Source organism: Brachyistius frenatus, unplaced genomic scaffold (genome assembly GCF_029030835.1).
Source record: "Brachyistius frenatus isolate BFR_SWC_R1_liver_20210118 unplaced genomic scaffold, ASM2903083v1 Contig_50, whole genome shotgun sequence".
In the NCBI taxonomy this organism is placed as follows: domain Eukaryota; kingdom Metazoa; phylum Chordata; class Actinopteri; family Embiotocidae; genus Brachyistius; species Brachyistius frenatus.
Window position 1 is genome coordinate 540141 of NW_027210649.1, and position 26973 is coordinate 567113.

At 41.8% G+C, this 26973-nt stretch overlaps 1 protein-coding gene across 1 annotated transcript; it reads left to right on the plus strand.

Annotated features, from left to right (window-relative positions):
- Positions 1–816: 816 nt before the first annotated feature.
- LOC138624216 (inactive dipeptidyl peptidase 10) lies at positions 817–26657 on the plus strand. The gene is made up of 25 exons (XM_069704200.1): positions 817–1008; positions 7544–7658; positions 8685–8780; positions 8956–9050; positions 10781–10852; positions 14811–14863; positions 15449–15524; positions 16016–16133; positions 16227–16381; positions 17120–17217; positions 17393–17516; positions 17900–17941; positions 18027–18131; positions 19325–19416; positions 20240–20287; positions 22637–22755; positions 22932–22979; positions 23328–23426; positions 23700–23766; positions 23918–24112; positions 24212–24266; positions 24360–24459; positions 24562–24620; positions 25260–25332; positions 25437–26657. The coding sequence occupies exons 1-25, from the start codon at positions 970–972 to the stop codon at positions 25652–25654; spliced, it is 2361 nt and encodes a 786-aa protein (XP_069560301.1). The 5' UTR covers positions 817–969; the 3' UTR covers positions 25655–26657.
- Positions 26658–26973: the final 316 nt, after the last annotated feature.

A 26973-nucleotide genomic window follows, 5' to 3' on the forward strand; every position in this document is an offset into this window, starting at 1 on the left:
GATTAAAGAAGCAAACAAATTAGTCCAGAACGAGAGAGACGGGATGAGAATAAAAACTTGACTTCCGGTCACATAGTGGACACAGTAGAGTCCATACAAGTAAAGGAATGTTTTATTCGTTGAGTAAGTGGAAAAATAACGACTGTTATTAAACTGTAGAGTTTAACTGTAAAATGTCATAATGCTGCGGTTGTGAGGTAATGTGCTCTGCATCTGTAGCACCGAACATGTGCCAGAAAACATCGTTATTCCTTTAAGTGAGTGAGTTAAGGTCATTGGTCACGCTGCAGTTATAGTGCCCATTAACAGTCATATGACAAAGTATTTGACGTCGAGCCCAATAATGCCTCCCTAAAAGGATTTCCTCCTTAATTACAAAGAATCATTATGATCTTTTTGTGTGTAGATGGCGACATTGTATTCAGGTCACGACAATACAAATGTTTCCCGGTATGTTTAAAGGTCCTAATGTAGCTGTAGTATTGCCCATTAAGGCACTATACGCTACATAGAAATGATGGAATGAAACTATTTTATGCAAGCAGCCTATTGAATTACACTACATGTGCTTCACAGTTAAACTGGCTTTTCATCATTCAGCAAATCAATATGTTGTCTGATAATTACTAATTTTGACTGTTGACGAGGAATTCTGAAACAGCCGGAGCCGACGATCGTATATCTATAAACCCAACACCTTGTCATGATTAATTTCTGAGCCGATCAATAGCCTCTAAGCAGATTAGATGGGCGAGTGAATGAATGAGAGTCACCCGAGCAGAGAGAGTGAGAGAAGAGAGAGAGAGAGAGAGAGAGAGAGAGAGAGAGAGAGAGAGAGAAAGGACCACCAACCCTCTGAGGACAAACTTGCAAGAAGCAGAGCATGCAGAAAAAGCTCCGCAAGACAACAGTGCAGCTGCTCGGCGGGTTTTGAGGCTACACAGGCAGCAGAGATTGTTGCGGATTACAATGATTGCCACAACTCAACAAAACATGACCACGGAGCTGGTATGTGTGAATTTCTCTTCTTTTTTTTTAAAATTGTTTTTAATTTTTTTATTCCTACTTTGTTTTTGGTTTTTTTTGTTTTTGTTTTTTTTATCATATCAGATGTGGGTGTGTTGTCCTCTGATGTGCAGCGGGGAAATTGGTGTTTTAGCCTGCTCACCCATTCACACTTTCCTCCTCAATATCCATCTCCCGGACAGGCTTGACTCTGTGCACTGCGGTGCAGGCTGGTGTAACTCGACGTCCAGTCCAGTCTCGATCACTCCTACACCGTCTCTGTCCCATGCAGACTTTTACAGCATTATATCTGCACCCATAGGAATGCTCTTTTTTTCTCCAATATATAGATATTTGTCCCAGCAAAGTGCCATCCAGCTTGTACCTGCACAGTGACAGAGGCAGCTTGCACTGTATGATTGATTATCCCTCTGCTGCATAGGTGTATTGTCAATGAACAAAGATTATGAGCATCCTCTGTTTACTGCTGTTAATTTAAACAGCCCTTAGTAGTTCTGACATATATAGTTTATTATATTACTCCTATTTTAATTATGTTTTACCTCAGCTCTCCTGTTCAGATGCAACATGGTTTATTTAAACAGGCAAATCCCCTCTGAAACAACTTGTTAACACACTTATTTTTAAATATTACAAGGAGTATAATTAGGTAAATTAAGCATTCGATTTATTTATATTTTATGGCTTGAAGTGTGTTGAACTGTTATGAAATCATGAACAGTTTAATATAATATTAGAGGAAGCGGCACTCTTCCCTCAAATTCATCATCACGCTGGTTTTACACTGTGATTTCGGTGGGATTTATTTATCTGCGCATAACTAACCTGCAATGCTTCCTTCTTTTAATAAAACTTTCCAATGTGCCATCAGTCATTGTCCAGAATTTTTTGTTTTTCTGGCGCTTATGTTTCTCTACAGTGCAGTGCAACAATTTCCACCCTTGCCAAGTCAGCAGCTCAGCCCCTTTTTGGTAGAGTTTCAAGCATGTGATCATTAGTACACAGCTTCTTTGGTGGTGAAAATGTTTCAGAGGCTGGACTCAGTAAATTATGTAGAATCTGTATGTATTATGATTCTGGTGTTTGACATTCAGTGACGCTCTAATCTTTAGATGTTTGACCTACATGCTGTTCTGATAAAATCTTGGTGAAACTTGTCTGAAAGCATTTGTGTGACAATCCTGCAGCACTATTATCTTCTTAAGAGGGCCCCCCCGAGGCTGCGAGACTTAGAGACAATCCATTACGTGCAAATGTCGCAACATCTCAAGCCACAGCCTCCAATCAATGTGCTTTATACAGCAGAGCATTTAATGAGCCAAATCATACTTAATCCTTTGAGGGGATTTAAGGGGTTTTATGGTTACTTCTCTGATGGAGAGGCTGTCATGTGTGTCCAGTCAAGTCAAATTATATTTATGTAGGACAACAGCAGATCACAAATTTGTCTGTACAGCATACCACATCCTCTTTCTTTTAATCCTCGATTCAGATAAGAAAAAAAGTCTGTCGTCTCTGTTGCTGCAGAGTTGCTTGTTTGTGGAATAATGCGGGATACTACTTGTGTCATATGTTTGTGCGTCATAATGAAGTGCAGCAACATAAAGGTCCTTTAATATTATTTGTTGCCTGAACCAACTATGAGAGCAATACCACATGCTTCATGCCAGAAAAACACAATGCTTTGGTTCTGGCTCAGTTAATCCCTGGCATTAAGTGAGAAAAGAAACAGCCATTTAAATAGTTTTTTCAAAGGCAATTTTGTTTGAATATTTATCCACAGATAAAGTGACAATATAGCACAGTGAATTCTTACAGTGAGCGCATTACACGCATAGTATTTGCTGGTAGAGTGTCTCTGTAGGGTCTCAGCCTGCTAAAAAAAATGGCATACCCTCTCTCATATTTTACTGTAACTCCATATCGTGTCACCCGTAACACTCCCACATGTGTTTTCCTGATGCTGCTTGTTTCCTAAGGCAGGCAACTCAGCCACTTTAAGTGGCTGGACGTGCTGAGGAAAAGCTCCCTTGTATGGGACCCTTCTGTACAGTAATTTTCTTGCATGTGATGGGGAGCATGAAAAGAAGATAGGGCAGCCTTGCAGCAGTCGAGGCGAAAGCAGCTGGTCTTTCATTTCACTAAGGCTCTTGCTGCATTGTCTGGCAAAAGCCTTGAGGGCATTTTTGCCAGGTTAGTCCCATTTGATGTCTGTGCCACCTACTGTGCACATCTTTTTTTTTAAGATAAGAAATACCAAAGGATGAATTCTGGTGCAGTGAGTAGAAGCACAGAAATGCCTCTGGATGTGATGAAAAAGAGCCCCATATATGAATCAATATTGAGCTGTAGTATCTCTTTCCAGCAGTTTGATTGCCATCTATTCCAGCCATGTCAAAGTTACAGTCTGCTCTAATGATGACCTTCTTTTTTAATTAGGCACTGACAAATATTGACAAGGTAATACATATGTGGGTTACTTGTTAATCTACAGCTTTCCCTCGTGAGCAATTGCGGTGAATCATTAAAATCAGGAGCCGATAGGTTCTAATGAGGGCTGTATGTGTCTGCCAATAGCTCTCACCCCGTTTTATGTGGGTAGTTATTTAATTGATGTCTTTGCCAATGTCATGTGTGTAATAAAGATTATCGGCAGATGTTAGAGGCATGTACATCCACAGCCAGAAACGCCAAACAGCCAGCATTGGTTCCCCTCATTCCTCTGCATGTGATTTATTGTCGGATGCCTCCAAGACACAGAATAAGGAGTTAAGGAGATCTCCTGAGCCTAATTTATGAATTCTAAGCACCGCCTGTATTCAGTGCAGCCTACTTGTGGTGCATGCTGTGCAGATTGAGCAATTGTGTTTGCCGTGGCTTGCTTCTTCAGTGTGCGAACTCAATCAATACAGTTGGAATAGTTTGATTATACGCAGTGCTTTGAGTAAAAAGAAGTCGGTTGATTGGGATCTCTTCGTGTGCCGTTTGAATAAATGGTTCCACTCTGAAGAGTCTGATTTTTGTAGCTGAAACGGTAGAAAGGTCAGAATAGTTCTTGATATTCCTCAAGAAAGTGTCAAACTTTGCGAGAAACAGTGTTCAACAGAGGGCATCTATCTAAAAAGTCTCCTTTTCCGTCATGGCTGTATTCCCACTATTAATTGTTTCCCTCTGGACTCTGTACAACTGTACACCTTATCGATTCTCTCATTTGGTTGAGTGAAAATCCCTGAGATCTGCTGGCAAATGTAAGAGCTCTATCTCCCTCTTCTATTTCAGCTCTGCAGGATTTGCCCAAAAAAAAAATCCTCCCAAGGGGATTCCTTCGGGGAGATTTATCCTTAAACAATAAGACCTGTGATTTGCATTCTCGCACCCTTCAGTGTTTGACTGACTCCTCATCCAGGCCTCTTCTGCAACCGCTGTGGGATTACACGGGCTGAATAAAAAGATGGCTCACTGAGGAAGGTCCATGTGTGATTTATTTATCAGTCCAGCTCAGCAGAAAACCTGCTCGGAGATATTTCTGCTTGTCCATCAGTGGCGCTGACTGAGATAAACCAGGCCTGTCATCTGTTCACCTGTTCCAGCAGTTTGTGCTGCATTACATTCCCCACATCTCTTGTCACCAGCAGCCAATCAGCCCCAGCAACTTCCCCAGTGGTTTCTCAGGGGACTCTGTCAGCGCGTTTACCTCATTTTTGAGTGTGACAAATTCAGCCAGATGTGGGATTCTCCTTGTTGGTCTTAATTGGAAGAATAGCCTAATGTCTGTGCTTAGAGGACTCGTAGCAGCGGTGCTTCTCATTAGGAGGATGTTCCTGGTCTCATGTTGTCACATAATTAGAGGTAGGACTTAAAACTCTGAGTATTGAAATCAGCCAAGCAAGAAATTGAGTTTAAAATGTATTTTTCTACGAGATCCTGGCATCACGATGTAATTTAAATATAGTACATATCAAGATATATTAAGATTTTGTACAGTTATGGTACACGACCATCGCTATTGACGGATTGTCATTTTTTTTACCAGCATATAACCTGTGGTTCAATTCAAAATTATCTATTTTTCAACCTTGTACCTGTAAGTGCTAAAAATGCACGATTCAGTCCTGACTGTTTTCTACTTCAGCCTTCACAGACTGCAGGTTTCTTCGTCTGATAGAGGGATAATGGTGGTTCTTTGAGAGACTGTGTGCCGAGAGGGCAGGGGAATGAGATAAAGCAGAGAGTTAGAAAGGCCAGTAGATACACTGCCTTGGACATCAATCACCCAGCTCTCGGTCAGCAACTGAAAGTTTAAATATCACTTAAAAGTTGTCCCTGCAGGTGTAACTGGTAGTGGATTTTAATTTGTTATGATTCTGCAACCGAAATGGATCTATTAAAGATGAGACCTTGGAAGGAGTTCTGCTCTGGCAGAATTTGTTATTCGGGTGTGAAGTAAACCTGCTTCCTCGTACAGTAAGGAGTAAAAACGGCTGAAATGTTGAGATTAATACAAATGTGAATGGAAAAATTATAGCGCATAGCGGCATACAGAAATTGAAACTGAAAAACACCATTTTTATGGTGCAACTACAATGATCTTACATCTCCAGATCTTGCAGAATTCACAATGTTTCTATTTCTTGAAGTGGATTTTTAAGACATCCTGACTCCGGGTATGTAAGTACATTGTGAGTTTCTAGCACTATAATACACTAAGGAGCTGTTAGTCAAATGGTAAAGGGAGGCAAAGAAGTGTATGCTCGTGGAGAGGAAGTGTTAGGTTATTAAAATAGTGTGGCCAATAGCACCGAATCAAGGACAGCTGGCGTCACCGAGGGAGCGCGGAAGAGCACAATCTGTTGACCAGTGGAGCGCGTAGATGCCCTTCTTCCCCCGCCAGCCTCTCTGACCCCTGGAGGACGGGGCGATCACGACCGGCGAGGTTTTCGAGGGGTACAGCCGAAGGGGTGGGCGGCCATAATGAAGGCTGAGTTTTATGGCTGCTCTGTCACTGAACTCTCACACGCCAGCAGGCGTGTGGCTACAGCTGTGCCAGCCACTCAGTATGAGGGAGTGGAGCACAGCTTGGGAACAGCACGCAGTTGTGTTTAATTGTGACTGATACCGATGCCGGCCCGTTCCATTAGTTCACCTTGATCGCATTCATGGGGTATACAAGGAGTCTCCCCCCTGCGTTCCGAATCGCATGCTATTTATTTTTACTTTCAGTACGTACTGCAGTTACCCTTAAAAAAGTATGTACTGTTGCATGTAGCATGTATACAATTGGGAAATAGTACTTCATTGTAGAAATGTGCCTTAAACTTTGACCCTCTTGGTCATTTCTGTCACGATCCATAGTGGAACATTTGAAGTGAAAAGTGATTTGGAAGGTGTACGCTTTCTTTTAATGCCTGTTCTTCTTCTTCTTCGGCTTCTTCCTCCCTTTTTGAGCGAAACATTAGTGCCACCAACTCTCTCGGCGGTTCAGTCGATGTGACGAATGTTCCGCCGCGCAAATTATTGTGGGGCAGAACTACTCCAGTAGCATGCTGTCCTGCATACGGCAAAATACGACCAGAGATAGTAGGACATCCTGGTACTTTTAGCATCCTACGTTTAACATAGTATGTATTACAACAGACTGTTGGTGGCGCTAATGCTCCGTCTGCAAAAGGAAGGAGGAGGAGAAGAAGAAGAGGAATTAAAAGGAAGCCTATTCTTTTTCTTTTTACTTCAAAACTATGGGTCGCAACAGATATGACTAAGAGGGTCAAAGACCAAGACGTATTTGTATGATGAAGTAGTGTGTCCCAATTGTATACATTCTACATGCAACACTACATACTGTTTAAAGGTAGCTGCAGTACGTACTAAAGAAATAATATGCAATTTGGAACGACCAGACATGAAGTATGGATACTGGAACGCAGGGTAAACTTGAGGTCCTGGCAACTGTGGCTTTGTAGCTCATTGTACAATCCCATCTTCTGCTTCTTTAAAAAAAAAAAAAAAAAATGGATTGCCTTGTTAACAACTTCACCCAGAGATATTGAATAAATCCTGACGCACCACAGCAGCTCTTTAAAGATGAAGTAGGTGACAGCTTTTTCTATAGAAGCACAGTGTAGTTCCAGGCTCCACAAGTTTAAGAGGGAACCTTCACCCACCCCCGTTTTGGTAATGACCACATGGCCCATCAGTCATGTAACAGGTGAAATGAGGCGATGGCGAAGAAAAATTACAGTGCGGGCAAAATAGCTGCAGCAATTAGAGGGAGATCTCTTATATGCAACAATTTTATGCAGTTCTCATATGGAAAATTTGTGTAATTCAGCCAAGTCTCTGTGATGCTGAAGACTGGTCTCGGTCCCCTGAGGCTCGCTGTGCTGATATGCCTGTCGGGGAGAAATTTCTGTGAGACTGTGGAAATCAAGCAGCACTAATGTCCTCCTCCCTGGCTGTTTCTCAAATTCATTACTGTGTTTGTGTTTTGTTTTTCGTTTTTTTTTTTTCTCAACGTCAGGACCGGGGAAGTTCAGACGGTCCTCCGCGGAACTGGAAGGGCATCGGGATCGCCATGGTGGTGATCCTGGCGGTTATGTCTTTGGTCATCCTCTCCGTCATCCTCCTCACGCCTGGTAAGAATGTGTAAAAAGAGAAAGGAAGGACAACAAGGGTGTGAAGAGCTGGAGGGAAGTTAAAGCATCAAGGAGGTGTGATGTGAGGTGGGGAACGAAAGAAACAGTTTAACATTTTAGGGGATAGGCAGAAGCTGCTTAGTTTAGCTTAGCACAAAGATTGGAAAGACAGCTGCAAAAGCTAACCTTGCACTTTCCAGAAGTAGCTAAATCCTCCTGCTCGCCCCTCCAAAGCTCTCTAATTAACATTTTAACTCCTGTTTTTTAATCTGTACACAAACCACAGTGTAAATACAACAATTCACCATGGGGTTATAATTTCTGTGACCATTTCTTGGCTCTGAGCAGTTGCCAGGCAACCACGGGAGAATCCAAGAAGGTACTGCTTCCAGCCATGAAATCGTCATTGAGAAATAAAACCCCATAAAACTTTGCTTTTAGTGGACATTAAACAAACAAGATGTAATATCTTCATTAGTTAGCCACAGAGGTGCCGGGAGTTGGATTTTATCATTGAGACATGTTAGCTGTTTCCATCTGCCTCCAATATTCAGCCGAGCTGCCCGACTGCTGGCTGCAGCCTTAAATCTAAAGGACAGATATGCGATATCCGTCATCTGACTCTGCGCCCAAAAGCATGTTTTTTCCAAAATGCTGACCAGAGTGATGCTGAAAATGCAAAAGAATCAATCAATAGTAATAGTAATCAATAGTGAAGCGGAAACGAAGTCTTTGCAGCACATGGGAGATGTGATTTACCACATGTTGCAACATACAGTATGATAACACGGACAAAACGTGGAAAAGTTTTCAAATTAAATTTACATGGGCTTCCCGCATTACACCATGAAAATGTTCCAAAACCACTTTTCCCATGGGCATAGTGCATGTTTGACATCTGATCACGCATGTAAAATTCATGTTGTTTTTTTTTGTAAGGGAGACAAAACAACAAAGATGCTCAGACTCTGCATCTCTGTGAACAAAGGAGAGTTTCTGATGTACTCGCTAACTCTGTCTTCACAGATGAGTCTCACTTGTTGCTCCGTAACCATCTCGCCATGGAGGATCTGGAGAGTGACGAGTTCAAAGTTCACGATCCCAGTGTTGCATGGCTGAACGGTAAGGGTACATGTTTACTGCCACGACGACTTGCTAACGGCAGCCTAACACCGCTTTAATGACGCCGCCTGAGGCTGAAACACTGGTTTGTAGCAGCCGTCTCCACCTCTGTGGATTTGAGTCCTCGGTTTAATAACACACGACCTTCTTCCCTGAACTGTCTCAACCCTGATAGAGAACGAAGTGGCTCTGCGCACCAGAGAGGGACATGTCCTGTCGTTCAGCCTCTCCAGCAACATAACCACAACTCTGCTGGACAACAGCTCCCTGGTGAGTAACGGCACAGTTTATGAGAACAGAGGGCAGATTTTAGTATTGATTGGCTCATATCCACCGACAGCTGCACAAAATGATGGGCCAGGAAAGAGCGAGAGGTGCTTCTGGATTGAGAGAGAGAGAAGCAGTTGAGTCCCTCTGCTCCACATCCCACAGTTCAGACAAAAAAAGATTTGGCGGAGTGACAGTATCAGCTCATTTCCCCCCCCCAATCTTGCTGCTCTATGAGCCCTCAACATGCGCCTTCAAAGAGAATTTTCCAAGCAAGGGCATCATTTTGAACACCGCCTCTGCACGACACTGACAGACTTATATGGGTCATCGCTGAAGTTAAAATCAAAAGTTCTGAATATATAATCGGTTTAAAGCTAAGTGTAAAAAATGGTCAAATAATGAGAACAAATCAGGGAAAGGAAGCTTTAATAAATACCAGAGCAGCAAAAATTAAGTTAGTTCAAGAACGTTGGGAAGAAGCACTTGATCTGATGACCTGAGTGGGTTAATGACCCGACTCACTAATATACAGTATAGTGGAGTCAAATGGCCTTGAAAGTAATTAGAAGTATCTTTTAAATTGAGGAGTAAATCTGAAAAGAAGTCAGCATTGTCAAGTGTCAGGATGAGATGAAAACACTGTGGAGCTTCAGTGAATGTGCAGCATAATTTTGAATCATAATCACGCCAACGCTTCTTGGTTTAAACAAAAATATAATGTATTAACACTGTCAAAAGGTGAAGAGACAAAACAGTGGAGGATATGTTTGAGCCGTCAGTACGATAAGAAAAGGGCTTAGCTTGTTTCTTAAAGCGTTAAAGAAACGGCCCGAGATGTTTGTCAGTTTAGAGTTTTGGTTACATTTCTCAGTCCTGTTCCTATTTTAGGGCCTAAGTTAGCTATTTATCTTTGATTATTTTTTTAGGGGTAAATAAATAACAATAAAAAAAATGTTAAACCCTGCTTACCTTGTGTTGCTGCATAGTCTCTTACAGGGGCAAGAAAAAAAACTTGACTTAACTGCGGGAAACATTTGGACAAGAGTCCTCATTTCAGCAAAACACCATCAGACAAAAGTACATTTTCCAAACTCTGTCTCATTGCAAAACCATATTGTGTTATTGTTCTTCAGTTAGTTCTTGTTTTATTCCAAACTGAACATGAGTGTGTATTCAATTTCACTTGGAAATACATCGCACTACTTATTATGAAGACTATACTGCGATTATTTTACACGTCAAAACGTTTTTCGTACTGTTGTTTTTGTCATGAATACTTTCACACAAAATGTAATTAAATGGGAGAAAAGCAACTGTTTTTTAGGAAAGAAATCGATTTTGTTTTTAGCTTTAGACAACGCATCACTGGTGATATGAGTAGTTTTGATAGTTTTTGCATTTTAGACAGTTACGTAACATGCCCACATTTGCAAGCCTTGCAGATTTCACAAAAAACATAAAGATAAACATCATCAGCCAAGAGATGAACAGATACACAACCAAGCTGGCCGGCCACATGCCCTACAGATGATGTGTAAAGGGAGAAACAGAACGGTCCCAGGATTGACCCTTGAGGAACACTCAATGACAGTTAGCAATGAATACAAGGAAGTTGCAATTTGATAAATGAGAAGAAATGCGACATCAAATAACACAACCCACTTTATCTCCAAGCATCCAAATCTAAAGTTTCTGACCAAGTCTTATCTTATACTGTCCTTTTTCTCCAGGACCTGACCACCACTAAATTCCAAGTGTCTGCGGACAAGAGGTTTGTCCTCCTGGCATATAACATCCGATCGGTAAGTTGGCTCAGATTTACTCCACAAAGCCCCATCCAGCTTTTTACCTTCAGACAATATCATGTAAGGGCTATAAATCATCCACTAATATCGAAGTTATTACCGCTCACAGACCTCCACGTGTTTGTCTGGCTACCACTGTCTCTGTGAAACAACGGTGACAAGCATCCTGATCAGAGCCTCAATAACAACAGGGATAAGGAGCAAGAACATGAAGGAGGGGGGTGGAGGAGAAGGGGTGTGTGTGTGTGTGTGTGTGTGTGTGTGTGTGTGTGTGTGTGTGTGTGTGTGTGTGTGTGTGTGTGTGTGTGTGTGTGTGTGTGTGTGTGTGTGTGTGTGTGTGTGCGTGTGTGTGTGCGCGCAAGCTGCTTTCTGCTACTGCAGCAGTTTTTAGTTCTATTACACCACCCGCCAAATGACTGGGATAACATATGAGGAGTTGAATATTTAAACTGGTTGATGGCAGGAGGTGCACGGGGACTGAGGGAGAGTTAGAGTGAGCGATATCTGTAAAGTGGCTAGTTGATAGGTGCGACACGGGGAGGGGGGACATCAAGGAGATGAAGAGTTAAGGTTGGAGCTGCAGTAATGAAATCACCCCTGCTCGTTCGGTGGGGAATTTTAATGAGGAGCTGAAGAGAATCATGATCGCAGGTGGTAGATAAGCGTCGGGGTAGACAAAACACAGATCTTTTGCTCACTTTGCTTTTAATACCACATTTCTCCACCCCCCACCCCCCCCCCCACACACACACACACACCACCACCACCAACACCACCCCCCTTTCCAGCAGCCGCCTCACTGTAAATACCCGCATCGCTAATAAATTGTTGACTCTTCCCTCAAAGGGCAGGCACGTCGTGTAATGTGCAAGTAATCGGCGGGAGCAGAAAACAGAGTTAAGGAGGAAATGAAGGTCCTCAGCACATTTTCCACGTTTTTTTTTATTATTAAAAACCTGGGGGCAGAATTTGCTGTCCTCTCATTTGTTCAGCCGTTCACTCTCTTCTATCTGCCTTTGCTCTAATCACTGCGTATCATATTTTTCTCTGTGTGTGTGGAACGAATGAGCCTGTTGCTGTGTTACAGCATTCGTCACAAACACGGTGCGTCCATTCTAACCGAATTATCGAGCGGTTAGCATGCACGCAATCAGTTTTCAGATATCTGTGCAGAGAATGGGTTTAGATCTTTGCCCAGTTTGTGGGTTGTTCTGGTTGATTCATACCACGTGATTAGCATATTTCCTTTGATGTCAGAAGGGATTGTCTGGTCTCATCTGTATGCTCGGGGTGTATGTACACTCGAGGAAATCAGAGGCAGCAGGCATGCCACCTGGAATCATTTGTTTGTTTAGAAAAAGATATTTGTGTGTGAGCCTTGCTGGCATTTTGTGTGCGTGGGGGCTACCCCTCCGTTGTCCCCCTTCTTCTGTAGCTGCCTCCTTTTTTTTTTCTCTCCTCCTTCATCTTCCTCACTCTCACTCACTTTTTTCTGTCTATCTCTGGGGGCGTGGGGGATTTGTGCTGACTAAAGCAGTTTGCGCCAGGCACCAGCTTTGCTGTTCAGAAGAAGAGCAGCACGCTGCTGCTGAGAGTGGCAGAGAATGCGGTGGGAGGAAGACACTCAATGGAGGGGGTTGAAAAATGGGATATGCACCACTTGCCCTTATACACTGCCCAGTTGAAATCAATCAAAATGATTATCAAAGAATGTCAGCGAGGCTCAGCGGAGAGAGCTGCAGCGGAGCGAAATGGATGAGCAGGCTGTGTGTAAAGTTAAAAGGCTTCTCTGGGTTTTGTATCGGGTCTGGAGGCTTTGAGCGGGAGTGGGTGCCTTGTGGGTGAAAATAAATGGATTTTGATAAGAGGGTATACATAGAAGTGAATTGGGGATTTGGCGACAGATGAACAAGAGAAAGCTGATTTTCTACCGGAAAATGCCTTTCCTTAAAGCCCGTTTGAACTAAGCTGGTTTGTTTGTGTTTGTGTGAGAGGAGTAAAGCAAGAAAAGAGGAGAGCGGGATATTTTTAAATCAGTGATGGTGCGATAGCTCAGCGGTGGTTTCTGGGATTGATGCGCAGCTGCAAATGAACTGCTGCCTGCCAAGACAGGGTAGTTTAGGGACAAATAAAATGGCAGGGCAATGGTGTCGGCACCATGCAGCAAACGCTGATGGGCGCCAGTATCAAAGGCAGCGCATTGTGGGGCTGCGAAGAAACGCTCCTGAGGCAGGAACAGAAGGAAAGATACTATTATCTCTGCATTGTGAATCCCACATTTTGAAATAGATCCCGATATCTGTGCTCATGCAAAGGGAGTTGTAATTTCTACACGCGTCCTTTGTCACATTATCCCGCACTATCTTCTGAGTGTTTAAACTGTGTTTTGTGCCCCCGCCCCCACTTTTTTTGGCAGCCCGGAGGAGGGGTGGGTAGTAAAAAAGGGGGGGTGACAAGAAGAGCGATCTGGAGGATTTATGATACGTTACTGGCATCCACATTAGAATTAGGACAGATGCTCTCACGCTCTTTCTGTTCATCACACAAGCACACAGCAACCGACGGCCTCACGATTAATCACAAGCAGAATCATCGGGATCCTAAACAAATCATACACAGCTGATTGAACATGGCGCTGATGGCAACGCTGCCTCCTTTGGTCTCGAAGACTGATACTACCTTCAGCTCGTCTTTGCGTCTTCTCTCCTTCCCTCATTCTTTCCTTCAGTGTTTGACCAATTCATGCCTTCCTCTCCCTCTTCTTGTTGTTATTTTGTGGTGCAGCTCCCTTGCTGTCCACGCTCAAAGACTTTACACCGCAATCAGATTTCAATTTCATTTAGATAGCCTGAGAATCTATTTCCCTTCCTTGAGCCCTGCAGCTTTACCCCTGTGTCACTCCACTCGTGCATTTTCTAACAACAGACAACACTGAGGGAAAAAAAAAAAAAAAAAAATCCAATTTCACAAAGTGTGCCGTATAGAGAATGTGACATTTAATTTCTTTAGGGACGGGTTTTTCCAGGTGGTTAGGCCAGCGGGCAAATACGCTGCTTCCAACTCTTTACTTGAGAAAAACAAAAGAAAAAAAGACGACAATGGTAATCAATATATTAGCAGGAACTCATCAGGAAATGCTTTGATCAATCGTGGTTAACACGCACACGTACACATGCGCACGTGCATTGATTCCGGTCTCTTCGTCTTTCTTCAGCATGTTACTGTAATCATTCGGAGCTGCTCATGCTTGTGTCGAGGTTGTGAAACAGATGTCAGCCACAATACAGCCCAGCGGGAAGGATATTAGTTCTAATGATGCTATTTAATAAGAATTTTTGTCTAAGGTTTGGTACTTTTTTTTTCACATGCTGTGTCTTTACTGTTGTCTTTTTTTATTCGGTTTTCAGGGTCCCACTTTATGTTATGCACTTGTGATCTCAGTAATGATGTAATACGGATGAAATTTCTGCAAATGAATGATATAAATTAAGTCTATAGCCAAATGTGAATATGCAATTTGCGCAGTAAAAAAATCAAAGCTATATTAAAGCACCATTGGAAATGACCACACTTATGGATTATTATAGTAGAAGGCACTTTGCTGCTGGTAAAAGAATAACACTAAATCCCACTACTATGAATGAAATAATTCTGGGATCACTGAGCATTTACCTTTCTAATTTTTTTGAACAATTGTTTCTGCTTTTTTTTTTTTTTATAAAAGCAATAAGCCACTTCACGCAGTGCTTTGCAGTGATTATAGAAGAGTTTAGATAATGCAAACACAGCTTCCTGTTGCTTATTGCTTTATCATAAGGTTGAAATTCACAACTTTTGTTTCATTTGCATTTGACTTTATTTAAACACGTTAAAGAGCATGTGTGAGCACTGAAATATGTGTGTTTTCATCTCTGTGCGGCACACCTGTGTGCATGATATCCTCTACCTCTTTCAGGTGTTCTCTCAGTCCTTCACAGCCTCCTATGCTATCTACAATGTGGCTAATGGGTAGGTGCAATCGTGAATGCTAATGCATGGGCTGCACTGGGCATGAGCGTTACCAATGCAAGCAGACCTGTGGACTGAAAAAAAACCTCCCTCCCAAAGTGTGTCTCATTGAATCATGTTTTCGTCAGACATGCAGTCATTCATCAGTGGCTTTTCAAGGCTCGATATACCGACGTAAGGTTTGTGCTGTTATTCAGATTTCACTGCCTGAGACTCATATTCAGCATCATCAGTGGGAAAAAAAAAAACAACAACTCTATGGTGGCTCTTGAACTTCTGAGGAGTGATTCCCGAAAACGATTTTTAGGAAGACCTGCAGTACTGATCATTGCCTGAGTATGCCTTGGAGGAAAAATGTTTGCCTGTCCAGAAGAAGAAAAAAAAGTGTGTCTAAAAATACGGGGAAAAAAATAAATGTTGCACTCTTGCATGAACCAACTCCATTTCTGTTTTGGTTTTTTTCCTCTCTGCATCTTGGTGCGGTATCTCTATCGAGGGCAGGGCATGGACGGACCTCAAAGGGCTTCAAATAGGACAGTAATCCCTAATGGAGCGCTTATGTCTGAGTTTTTGTGTGTGTTACAGGGAACTGCAGGACCTTAACCATCCGAAGAGGGCAGTGCTACAGTATGCTTCCTGGGGACCTCAGGGGAACCAGCTGGTGAGTGAGGAGCCATTTACCAGATTTATGTGTTGGAATCTACTACAACTAAAACTGTCAATATGACGAGAGGATATTCTCACCCCTTATAATTTATAAGAACGCAGTCTACCTGTGAAAGCACCTGCCATTTTTTTTAATCATGGTAACATAAATGGTGCCACGTCATTATGAGATGAACTCATCTTAGCTGCAGTGGCTGTTTTAATATAATGGGGTTGTTTTACACTCACAATATCGTTCATCTACTTCCCCTGTAATGTAACTGGCTTTTGCTGCTATGTCAGTGTTTATCTGCAGCACATTAACTGGCAAGTAAAGATGGTTTGCCTCCCACCCGTGTGTGTGTGTGTGTGTGTGTGTGTGCCGGCCAACGATTCATTCATTTTGGACGGTTTCCGCCGCTCAAATCAGGCAACCGGCTCTGAAGTCTGCAACCTCGCTGTCTCTGATAACGGATTGGAGCTGTCCATGTGTGCCTCTCCTGCCAGGCCTACGTGTTTGACGGAGATATCTACTACAAGCCGAGTGTGACCAGCAATCCCCTGCGTCTCACATCCACCGAGGAGCAGAATGTGCTGAACGGGCTCTCTGACTGGACTTACGAAGGTGCGATAAAGTCCGGCTTCACACTCAACAATAATTATGAGCAGACTTGCGCGACGAGTTTGACATTCAAAAACGTTCTGTCTTCTATAACAGAGGAGGTGCTGTTGAAATATGCTGCCCACTGGTGGTCTATGGATGGTGCCCGGCTGGCATACCTCAGCATCAACAACTCTGCCACACCCGTGATGGAAATACCTCACTTCTTAGGTGGTCTCTACCCCTCCAATGTGCTCTTCCCCTACCCCAAGGTGAGAACTGGTTGAAACAAGATCGTCCACAGTCATGCTCGCAGCTCCGTGAGGCCGTGCTGAGGCTGTGCAGCCATCCTTTGAGTCAGCATGTTCACAATGATGACGTTAACATACTGCTGTTTCGCCGATGTAATGTTTACCATTTTTACTTTCACGTGTTACCATTTAGCATTAAATAAAAAGCTGAGGATAATAGGAATTTCATTAGTTTTGCAGGACAAATTTAAATGTTGCTCATTGATAGCAACATTTCATGACGATCCACCCAGTTGTTGCTGAAATACAGTCGCTTCAGAAAATAATCCCTCACGTTTTGTACTTTATTGTGTTGTACATTTCCTTTTAAATTGATAATATTGGCAATTTTCCCACCAATCTACAATCAATAACTCACAAATAAATGCATGTTTTTAAAAACATTCGCAAATCTCTCATTTACAAGAGTATTCAGACCCTTTTTAATACTTTGTAAAAGCCCATTAAGCAGCCATTCAGCTGCTCAAATTTCCCAGACTAAATTTAAAACCAAATTTAAATCAGCAACAACTAAGTGCGTAAAAAGCGATGGGGTGTATATACTTTATGAAGCGACTGTGTTTTAGCCTGCACCGCAGCGGTGGACTGACTGACTGATCGACCGACATTGCTGCCCCTGGACTCCCGCTGCTAGCATGTCTAAAAATATTTGCCAGAACGTATGCTTAACATTTTTCCTTTTATCTTGTGTGCTCACAGGCCGGCTCCAGTATCCCATCAGTCAGTCTGTTTGTGGTGAATCTGTATGGTCCAGCTCACACTCTGGAGATGATGCCTCCTGACTCCCTCCGGGCCAGGTAACTCCACCTGTGTGAATGTAAAAAACAGAATAAACCGTTACCGCCTCAGAAACCCCATCAGAAATGATTGCACATTGAAATTCCTCTCCCCTTCACTGTTTAGCTTTCTTTTTTTCCCCCTGTTCTTTTGCACCACTTTCCCTGTGTATCATTTTCTGCATCGCCTCTTCAGAGACAGCTACATCTCCATGGTGACTTGGATCAGCAGCACCCGGCTCGCGGTTCGTTGGCTGAACCGTGCCCAGAACCAATCACTGCTGTGCGTGTGTGAGGCCACCACAGGAGCATGCTCAGAGGTGAGTGGTCATCAGTTGTTCCACATTAGTAATCAGACCGGCCTCTGCTCCAATATACAGCTTTAATAGAATTTTTGCTTCATTTACACAGTGTTGGGAGTTGAGATTGATTTCCTTAAGCTCTCAAATCTCTACTGGCTAGATTCATATTTAAGGTCATTTGCTGCCTGACAAGAATTTTCATTGACGTATTGCAGTATTTCATTGCTGCTGCTCGTCTGTAATTCCTCACAGATTTAAGTGAAGTATTAATTTCATTTTTAATAATTAACATGTACAAGTTTTATTCACAAAATGTTATTTACATCCACTTTAGAAACAAAATTGCTTTGCAAATGGTGTGGCTAATAACTTTTCTAAATTGTGAAATTTTAAATCCGTAGAAACACAAAATGGCCATGGACATAATGCAAAACCAACGACAGGTATGTATTGCTTGTGTTTTACACCAATTTATCACTGCAGTCTTTTTTTTTTTTTTTTGACTCCATATTTTTTTTTCCTCTACAGGATGTGCAACTGTTTTCAGAGGACGCCTCTGTTTTTTATACGATCCTGCCAGCAAAACAAGGCGCTCGTGGAGAGTTTCACCACATTGCTGGTCTCACAGCGCAGGTCAATTTTTGGCACTATTCCTCCTTCATATCATCTCTGTATACACTCAACAAAATGTACTGCCAAGTTCTTGGAAAGGACGCGGGAGAGGGCTTATTGTTGCCAACATTAACATTCAATTCACAAACAGCAGCTCTGATGGACGTTCCTGCAGTCGGTATGCAAATTGCACGCTCTCTCTCAAAACTTCTAACGTCTGTGGCGTTGAGTTGCCTGATAAAACTACACATTCCAGAGTGGCCTGATTTTGTGAGCAGCCCGAGGGACACCTGCGCAGTAATCATGCCGTTTCATCAGCAACTTGATGTGCCACAGCTGTCAGGTGGATTATGTTGGCAGAAGCAAAGTGCTAACTAACATGTACTTTAACAAATTTGGGAATTTAAATTGGAGAAATAACCTTTTTTATTTGCATAAAAGAAGTCTTAGAGCTTTTACTTTAACTTCAACTTCAACAAGAAATGAGTGCGAAAACAAAAGTGTAGTGTTTATCATTTTATTGAGTATATTTCTGACATAACTGGTTCATTTCATTTCATTTCAACATAAAACCGTGAATGACTACAAACCTGAGCAGCACAGAGGCTACAGTTTGCTTTTCTCACCCTCTCCTCCACCTCTTTTACTTGCAAAGCCATTTTAATTGTATATTATTGAATGTATTACTTTTCCCCAAATTGCTAAACCATCCATTTATCTCAGAACTTATTTCCCTGATTAATTTCCTTGGTGCTTTGCTGTTCATATTTCTGAAGGAATTAATTTAAGCTCAGTTAACGAACTTACTCATCCTGAGTGGCGTGATTAAAACGTTTAACTTTGCTTTTTGTAAGAAACAAACTATACAGGATGAAATTATATCTGCTGATTTTTTGCTCAATTTAGACTAAGACTTAAAGGCATGTGTACAGATGTATGCCATTAGCTGCTGAGGCTAAAATCCAGAGTTTTCTCCTTTGTGTCTCTCTGACTTCACTTCCACCATTAAAATAACCATAATTTTTTTTTTAAAAAGGTACTTTTTCTGAACTCTCTTGCCTTCAGTGTCTTCATGCGGTTTAACTTTATGAACCCGTCTTCACTTTTGTTGCCATCCTCTGACACGCGCTTGCCGTACAGCTGCACCTATTTCTATTCTGTACATGTGACGGCTTCTGCATTGCCCTTCATCCCTGTGTCTCTGTGCAACGCAGGCTGCCATCCCCTCTATCCCGCCTCGCTTCTTGACATCGGGGAGCTGGGACGTCACCCTGCTCTGCGCCCTTGACGAGAAGGCTGGAAAGATGTATGTGAGCGCCACAGCGTGTGGAGCTGGGTTGAATCACCCTTTATCAGCGCACAGCCTCTTTCTACGAACACGCGAGGGACAGCGGGGGGGGTTAGAGTCGAATATTGGCTATCATTAAAATGATCATCTCCTCCTGTAAACTCGGAGAAAATGTTAGATGCGTCAACCGCTTCAGAGAAAATTCCTTCGATAGGACAGACTCTGCGGAAGGGAAACGATACACTTATGATAGTAATGAAAAAATAATGAAAATAAGCCATTTTAACATTTAGCATTGGTCTTGGTTAAAAGGCCGAAGGAAATAGCTCTGACTGACTTTGGCAGGCTCTGAATCTGAAGAGGACAAAGGATTACTTGCACTTGGACAGAGCAGATTATTGCTTAAATCTGTCTTTATCCTGCTGGGGGCAGAAACCCCACATGTACCGATTGACTGAGGTGTGTGAGCATCACAGACAAGCAAGGAAAGTAAATCGTATGTAGACAGTTATTTTCAGGCCTAAAAACCCTCGGGCTTATACGGCTTTTTGCCTCCGGTAATCCTGTCCTGCAGTATTCCACTTAAATTCATACAGAAGAACACGACTGATACTGGGGGGCACATTAACATGAATGAATTCACCATCCCTAATGATGCTGTGCAAGATAAATGCAATACAAGGCTGATTTTATTAACATTCTCAAATATGTAAAGAAGTGGAGATAAATTATTGTCATGAATAATTAATATCCCGAATCATTAGGATGAATTTAAAACATCCAAATGTTTGACAAAGTTGAGTAACTCGTTCTGTTTGTGGTTCATTTTTCTCATCATCAGTTACTTCCTGAGCACAGAAGAATCCAGGCACAGCAGACACCTTTACAGGTATGCAACTTCCCTCTGAAAAATGGCCCTACCTTGTGTGGAAAGTTATTTTTACATATCATAGCTTGAGTGCATTCAAATATCTATTGCTTCATTTTCCTGGTCAAAAATGACCATGTCAAATATCCATAATACCATTCTTTGTTTGCACTATTGTAATTTTAAATATCTTAAATGTTATTCTTCTTATTAGAATTATGACTATAAAATATCCGCAACAGATTTGTGGATGTGGATATGCTATTGTTAATTTATATTTCTAATCACTCGTATTCAAAATAACATTTTTACTGGTCACAAAAATTTTGGACTTAAAAAAATTACATTCTGAATTCGATGGAATATTTATCATTTTGAATATCTGACATTAAACTTATGACTCGTGACAACATAAATCTATATATCTGAAATGGGAGTATTTCTGAGTAAGAATTTTATTGCAGATATCCAAACTGTTCATTCTGGATCTCAAAATTAAATCGTGGATATCTGAAGTTGATACCCAGATCCCTATGAATGGCAAAAGATATGTGGTTTCTCATAGGAGGGATGGTGTTGTGGATATCTAAAATGACAGTAGTGGACACAAAGAATGTCACTCTGAACATCTGAAATGTTCATTTTGACGAGGAAGAACTAAATGACTAATATCTTTAACACATATCCACTGAAAGCAATGAAATACCCACTTTTGTTAAGGATATCTGAAAAAAGTAGTTTTGACAAGGAAATTCAGAGTCGGAGGTATTTCTGCTATTGTTGAGAATAATTTTTGTCTATAGCTTTAACCACCGTTATATCAAGTAAGGATGTAATTTTGACCTTGAAACATGCAATTGCAGATATCTAAAATGCTTGCCATAAAATCCTACAAGGACTCCGTTCAACGTTCTACTTATAATGAGGCTAATTAAAATTGAAATATTCCTATCATGGAGCATGCTGGCATTACTTGTACAGTCTGTAATTTCTTAGAGCTATTTGCTGATGTCAGTAGGCTTACGTTGTTAACAAAGTCAATGCCAGCGTGTTAATTTGTAGCAGGTGTTGAAGAAGTTAAGTCCATTATTTGGAGCTACTGAGGTGTCTCACCCAGGACTGACCCTGTCTGGCTGTCACGCCTCGCTTCGCCTACCTCAGGAGCTGCTGCGTCGTGTTGAGTAAAAAAAAATTTTAAAATAAAAGAAAAATTCCACAGTGATTAAATGTCCAGGGTCCCTTTTCCAGCAATAAACCAACACGCAACTTACAGCTTGACTTAACTTTATCGCAAAAAGACCGTTTGACATTCCGGCGTCAAATACCACGCACCTGGTCTGTAAATATTACTACAGCGACACCTAGAGGACAAACAGTGAATAACATCATTTGAAATCTGGGTCTTCCCAGCAACGTGTCTGTCTCCTTCAGGTAGCTTGTGTTCACTGCCTCTTTGTTCAACCTGTTAGCGTGCAAATATTTGTTTAATTAGCTGGCTGAAAAAACAACAACCCACAAAGCACAGCAGAGGTTGGTGGAAACGTTATTAATGTTGCAGAAATTTGGTCATAAACAATAATGCACTTTTTTTTTTTGCCTATTGGGGGTACTGGGTGAAAAATCATTTTGAGTGCAATGTGACTGAATTTAATTTCATCACAATCCGGGAAATAGCTTTCAAGATATTTCAATTAAACCTAAAAGTGTGAGACTCGCGGGGGGATTTCACGGGAAACGCCAGCAGGATACATCATCTGGGAACCATGAATGTCTGAATTCTCACAGCTAAAAAAGCAATCAGAAGAGTAACGGCTCACAACAGTATGTTTATATGTAAATCCAATTTTATGTGCAGTATAAAAGAGCTCAGTTGACACATTTATATCAGATAAAAATCCTTCTCAGGGTGATAGCCATGCGACTCTACTACTGAGGCCAGAGTCTCTTGATAATAATGCCTGTGATGAACACCCGTCTGCTCCCTCACCAGCCTCCCAGCTTTTCATATCTTTTTATTAATTTACATAGCTTTGGGCTTGAGGAAATGACTTAATACTATGGAGGTGGGAAGAGGGCTTGTTTAAACTTGGCCTGTGATTAATCCTGAATGAAATTTGTAAGCAGTGGAGTGGAGAGGGACATTTAGTGACTCAACATCGCCTAACAGAGCAATCTGTATAACGACTTTTATGTCTAACCTCATTGAACCTCGTTTGTCTCTGAAAAGTCAACTGCCTCAGTAGTTTGTCTCTAGATACCCACACTGTCCTCTATATTGGAGCAGTAATTTGAGCCTCTTGTGGACCAAATCAAACCGCTTTAAACTGCCCTGTTCTTTTGTGGATAACCTTTTGTTTTCTTATTTCCAAGTGTGGACCTGGACGGAGTGTTTCAGCGCCAGTGCATCTCCTGTAATCTCATAGATGGATGTCGGTTCTTTAAAGCTGTTTTCAGCCCCAATCAAACCCACTTCACCCTCTACTGCTTGGGTAAATCACACACACACACACACACACACACACACACACACACACACACACACACACACACACACACACACACACACACACACACACACACACACACACACTCACGGTGAATATAAATGCTCAATACAGCCCAGACAGTTGGTTTTTATAATGCTGTCATTTTGAATAATCTTCAGGTCCAGGAATACCTAAAGTGACAGTTCACAGTACAAAGGACCCCTCAAGTGAGTGTTACATCTGCTCGTCTGACTAATGGTACAATAATACACACACACACACACACACACACACACACACACACACACACACACACACACACACACACACACACACACACACACACACACACACACACACACACACACACACACGGACTGCAGTTTCCCCCAGCAGCCTGCAGAGAGCAATACAGTACAGATTCATTAAAGTCATGCTTGTGAACACTGCCCTCTGTCTGTGGCTCTTAAATTCAACCATTTACATGGGGATGAGGAAGATTTAATCCACAACTTGATGCTTTACTGAGCCTTAATATTAAAGAATATGAGACAGTGGTGTTTTATCTCCTGTAGGATATGTCGTCTTGGAGGATAACAGCCCTCTGTCTAAAGCTCTGGAGGACAAGAGGCTCCCTGAGACTCTGTTCAGGACGCTCCCAGCAGACAACCATGGTACAACAAAGATAAAAAAAAATACTTCTTTCATTTAAGCTCTCACATTGTTAAGTGAACAATACTTGCAAAACAAGTATCTCAGCCTGGAGGAGGCAACTACAATAACATTTTCACAAAAATTGTGTGTTTAGATACTTGGTCATAGTGAAAATTACAATATAATAGTTTCTGTGGTTCAGATGTATTTCAGGCACAAGTTTCAACTGTAGTAGTGACCAAAACATATCTATGGACAGTTGCCCTTGTTCAGGCCTTGTTTGCTCTCCACAGATCTGCACCTGAAACTATCTCTACCTCAGGGCTATGAGGCCAACCTCCACCCTCTTCTCATCATTGTGTAAGTGATTCATCAAGCACGCTGAATGAATGGCTGAGGGATGTTTAAAGCCGCATGTTTCACAATCTATGATCTCTAGCCTTTTTCTTTACTCCTGCAAGCCCTAACAACTGTCACCACACTGGCTCATCCTGTGCGTCTTGTCACTCAGAGACGGCATTCCCGGCAGTCAGTCAGTGACGGAGGAATTTGCCCTCGACTGGCCTCAGGTCCTCTCCAGCATGCACAGCGTGGCCTTGGCCTGGGTGGACGGCAGGAGCGGGGTCGGCCGCGGGCAGAAGACCACCGCTGTGGATCCACGCAAGCTCGGCTCGCTGAGAGTCAAAGATTATCTGGGAATTGTAGAGTCAGTAGAGTTATGTAATAAAATAAGGCTGTATAATTGAAGTGTGACCATAAAGCCTGTTAATATAGAAACTGAAGGGCTTTTATGATGTTTCCACAGGTTGCTGATGCAGCTGCCTTATATTGATGATCGTCGGATGGCCCTTTATGGAAAGGTTACCGCAGTTTTCTATTTGGAAGCTTTATTCTTTCCTATTGAAGTCATCAAAGCTAAAACACTCTTTAACACTTTTCTATTCTCATCACAGGCATTCGGTGGTTATTTAACTCTCAAAATGTTAGCTGCAACCGATAAACTCTTTCAATGCACGGCTGCTGTGGCACCAATAACTGACTTCAGGCTTTATAGTGAGTTGAGATCGTGTCATTAACTATTCACATAATGATGCCATGGAAATTGTGCAGAAACTCAGAGGCACTTCAGAGTAAAAATGATTCTCTTGTTTTCAGGTGCTGCATTCTCTGAGCGGTATCTGGGCCTTCCAGCAAAAGAGGAACATGCTTACTCGGTGAGGCTCTAAGGCTCTTAGGTATATGTGGTTTTGATGTTAACAGCGATAAGAACTGTGATCATAAACTCATTTGCAAGTTAACCCCATAAAACAAATACAATCTCTTACACTAATCCTGCAATAAATCTTGTTTTCATAATTGCTAGTGTTTTGATTTTTTTTTTCAACTGTTTTAGGAACATATTGATAGAAATGTATTGTTATTTTTGCGGCCGTAGTTTGCAGAGCTGTTCATTTGTATTGTGCCATATGGAAAGGTGTTTCTAATATTTTGTCCATCCCATTTATATCAGTGAAAGTTCACAAAATAAGACATGTCTCACTATAATGCAACACAATTCATCTGCAAACTACAACCTCCAAAATGACCATGAGTCTATCCTCACTGGTATATCTGGGCTGGCTGAAAAACCTCCCAGTGTAACAGTGCAATACAATTCAATAGCACCACAAACCAAGGCCTCCAAGAAGACCATGAAGTTTAAGCAACACCTCTCAAAGCATTAAACATAAACTGTACATTAAAACTTGAATAAAGGTTGGATTTTTTTTTCCAAAGTTATTGAGATTGACTGCATTAAATTTAGCTGGCAGTATCCAATAAACTACACATATTGTAATGTTGTATCCTTTCAGACTGCCTCCCTGCTGGAGGAGGTTAACAAGCTAAAAGACGAGAATTTCCTCATTCTCCATGGAACTGCAGATGGTGAGATTTTCTTCACAGTTTATACAGAATTTTAGAGTGAATTATTGTGTCCGTTTCTCATTCATAATTCACATGTTTGTGTATCTGTGTGTGTTCGACCAAAGCCAGGGTACACTTCCAGCACAGCGCTGAGCTCCTGAGCCGACTGGTGAAGGTGGAGGCCAACTACTCCCTCCAGCTGTACCCAGACGAGGGCCACGTCCTAAGAGAGCCCCGCAGCGTCCAACACTTTCAGCGGACTGTGGTGAACTACCTCCAAACCTGCTTGAAGCACAGCGCCTTCGTAGGTCCCATACCGGATGCAGAGGAGCAAGATAACTGAGCCCAGAGTTCCTCTTCCCTTCTTCTGGAGGAACTCTCTTTGGACTGTATGCCATCTTATGCATTACGTTGGGTCAGATTGCCAGGCACAAGAGCACAGGAGTGGGGACCAAACACATCAGATCACCTCCTACAGCTTCTGGAAAATTTCATGTACTGTATAACGTGTTGCACACAATTATTTATGCTGTTTAATTGTATGTTTGAGGCCCCGTGTGTTTACAAAATTCACTTGAGATGATGTGGACTATAGACGGCTACTGATTCTGCCAAAAGTTTACAACAATTTTAAAGCATGCATGTCATAATGGCTGCATGATGGGCATCAGTTTACATTGCATTTGGTGTGTTTTGTAGGTTTTAAATCTCGCCCACAGGGGCTAAAAGTGCAAACTCTGCCAACAGCCGGGAACACACTTGCTGACTTTTAAGAATGCTCACTGAGAATAATCAGCCTTACACATTTAATGATTTTACGATTGCATAAAATGCTTGAAGTTTTCCATACAGGTTGTTGAATAAACCAGCGAAAGGATCACCTTCAGAATGAGGCAGATTCTGGTCTTGTGAAACCAAACATTAGCAACAGCTCTGATGCAAGATATCTGAACCCCAACTTCAAAGATACCATGCTAACTGTCTCTACATGGTCTCTGGTCTGTGCATACCCCGCACGATCTGTAAGATGTCATTTTAGTTATTTTAGGTGTTTTATTTATAGCGTGTTCCTGGCTCAAAGCATAAAGATCATTCTAAATGTGCCAAATACATTTTGTGGACTTTATCCACTGGTTTTATTTGCAATGTGTGGTTAGGAATGAGAATGCAACTGAGACTTATTTACACTACAAGCTCCAATTCAAGAATAACCACAAGAACATCTATGCAGGTGTCTTGTGTACTGCATTTGAAAGTACAGTATGTTTCTGTTTTGATACATCTTATCAAAATGCATTTTAACCATTTCTTGTGCATTACAAAATTAAATTATTTCTTTCAACAAACTGTTGGACCTTTTTTTTTTTTTTTTTTTTTTTTTACAGTTCACAAAGCGGGTGGGCCTGATCATCAAACTATCAACCATGCAGTTGGTTTGAAACGAAAGCCACCGAGTCGGGACAAGCAGCTCTTGAAAATAAAGCTTGAACTTCTTGCTTTACAGCAAAAAAAAAAAAAGAAATCATTTAGGTTCCTTCACCAATCATTACGGCTTTTGTCTAACAAATTCATTTGGAGAGATGATTATGGACAAATCAATATAGTAACTTTGATGTCTGAAAAAGTACCACTATGGAGCTGAGATGAATTGGTAATAATAAT

Excerpts from the sequence above, each read along its gene's own strand:
- LOC138624216 (XM_069704200.1), top strand. The coding sequence starts at position 970 with ATGATTGCCACAACTCAACAAAACATGACCACGGAGCTG. Across the intron at positions 1,009-7,543 it reads AAAACATGACCACGGAGCTG|GACCGGGGAAGTTCAGACGG; the intron begins GTATGTGTGAAT and ends TCTCAACGTCAG. Across the intron at positions 17,942-18,026 it reads TAATGCAAAACCAACGACAG|GATGTGCAACTGTTTTCAGA; the intron begins GTATGTATTGCT and ends TTTCCTCTACAG.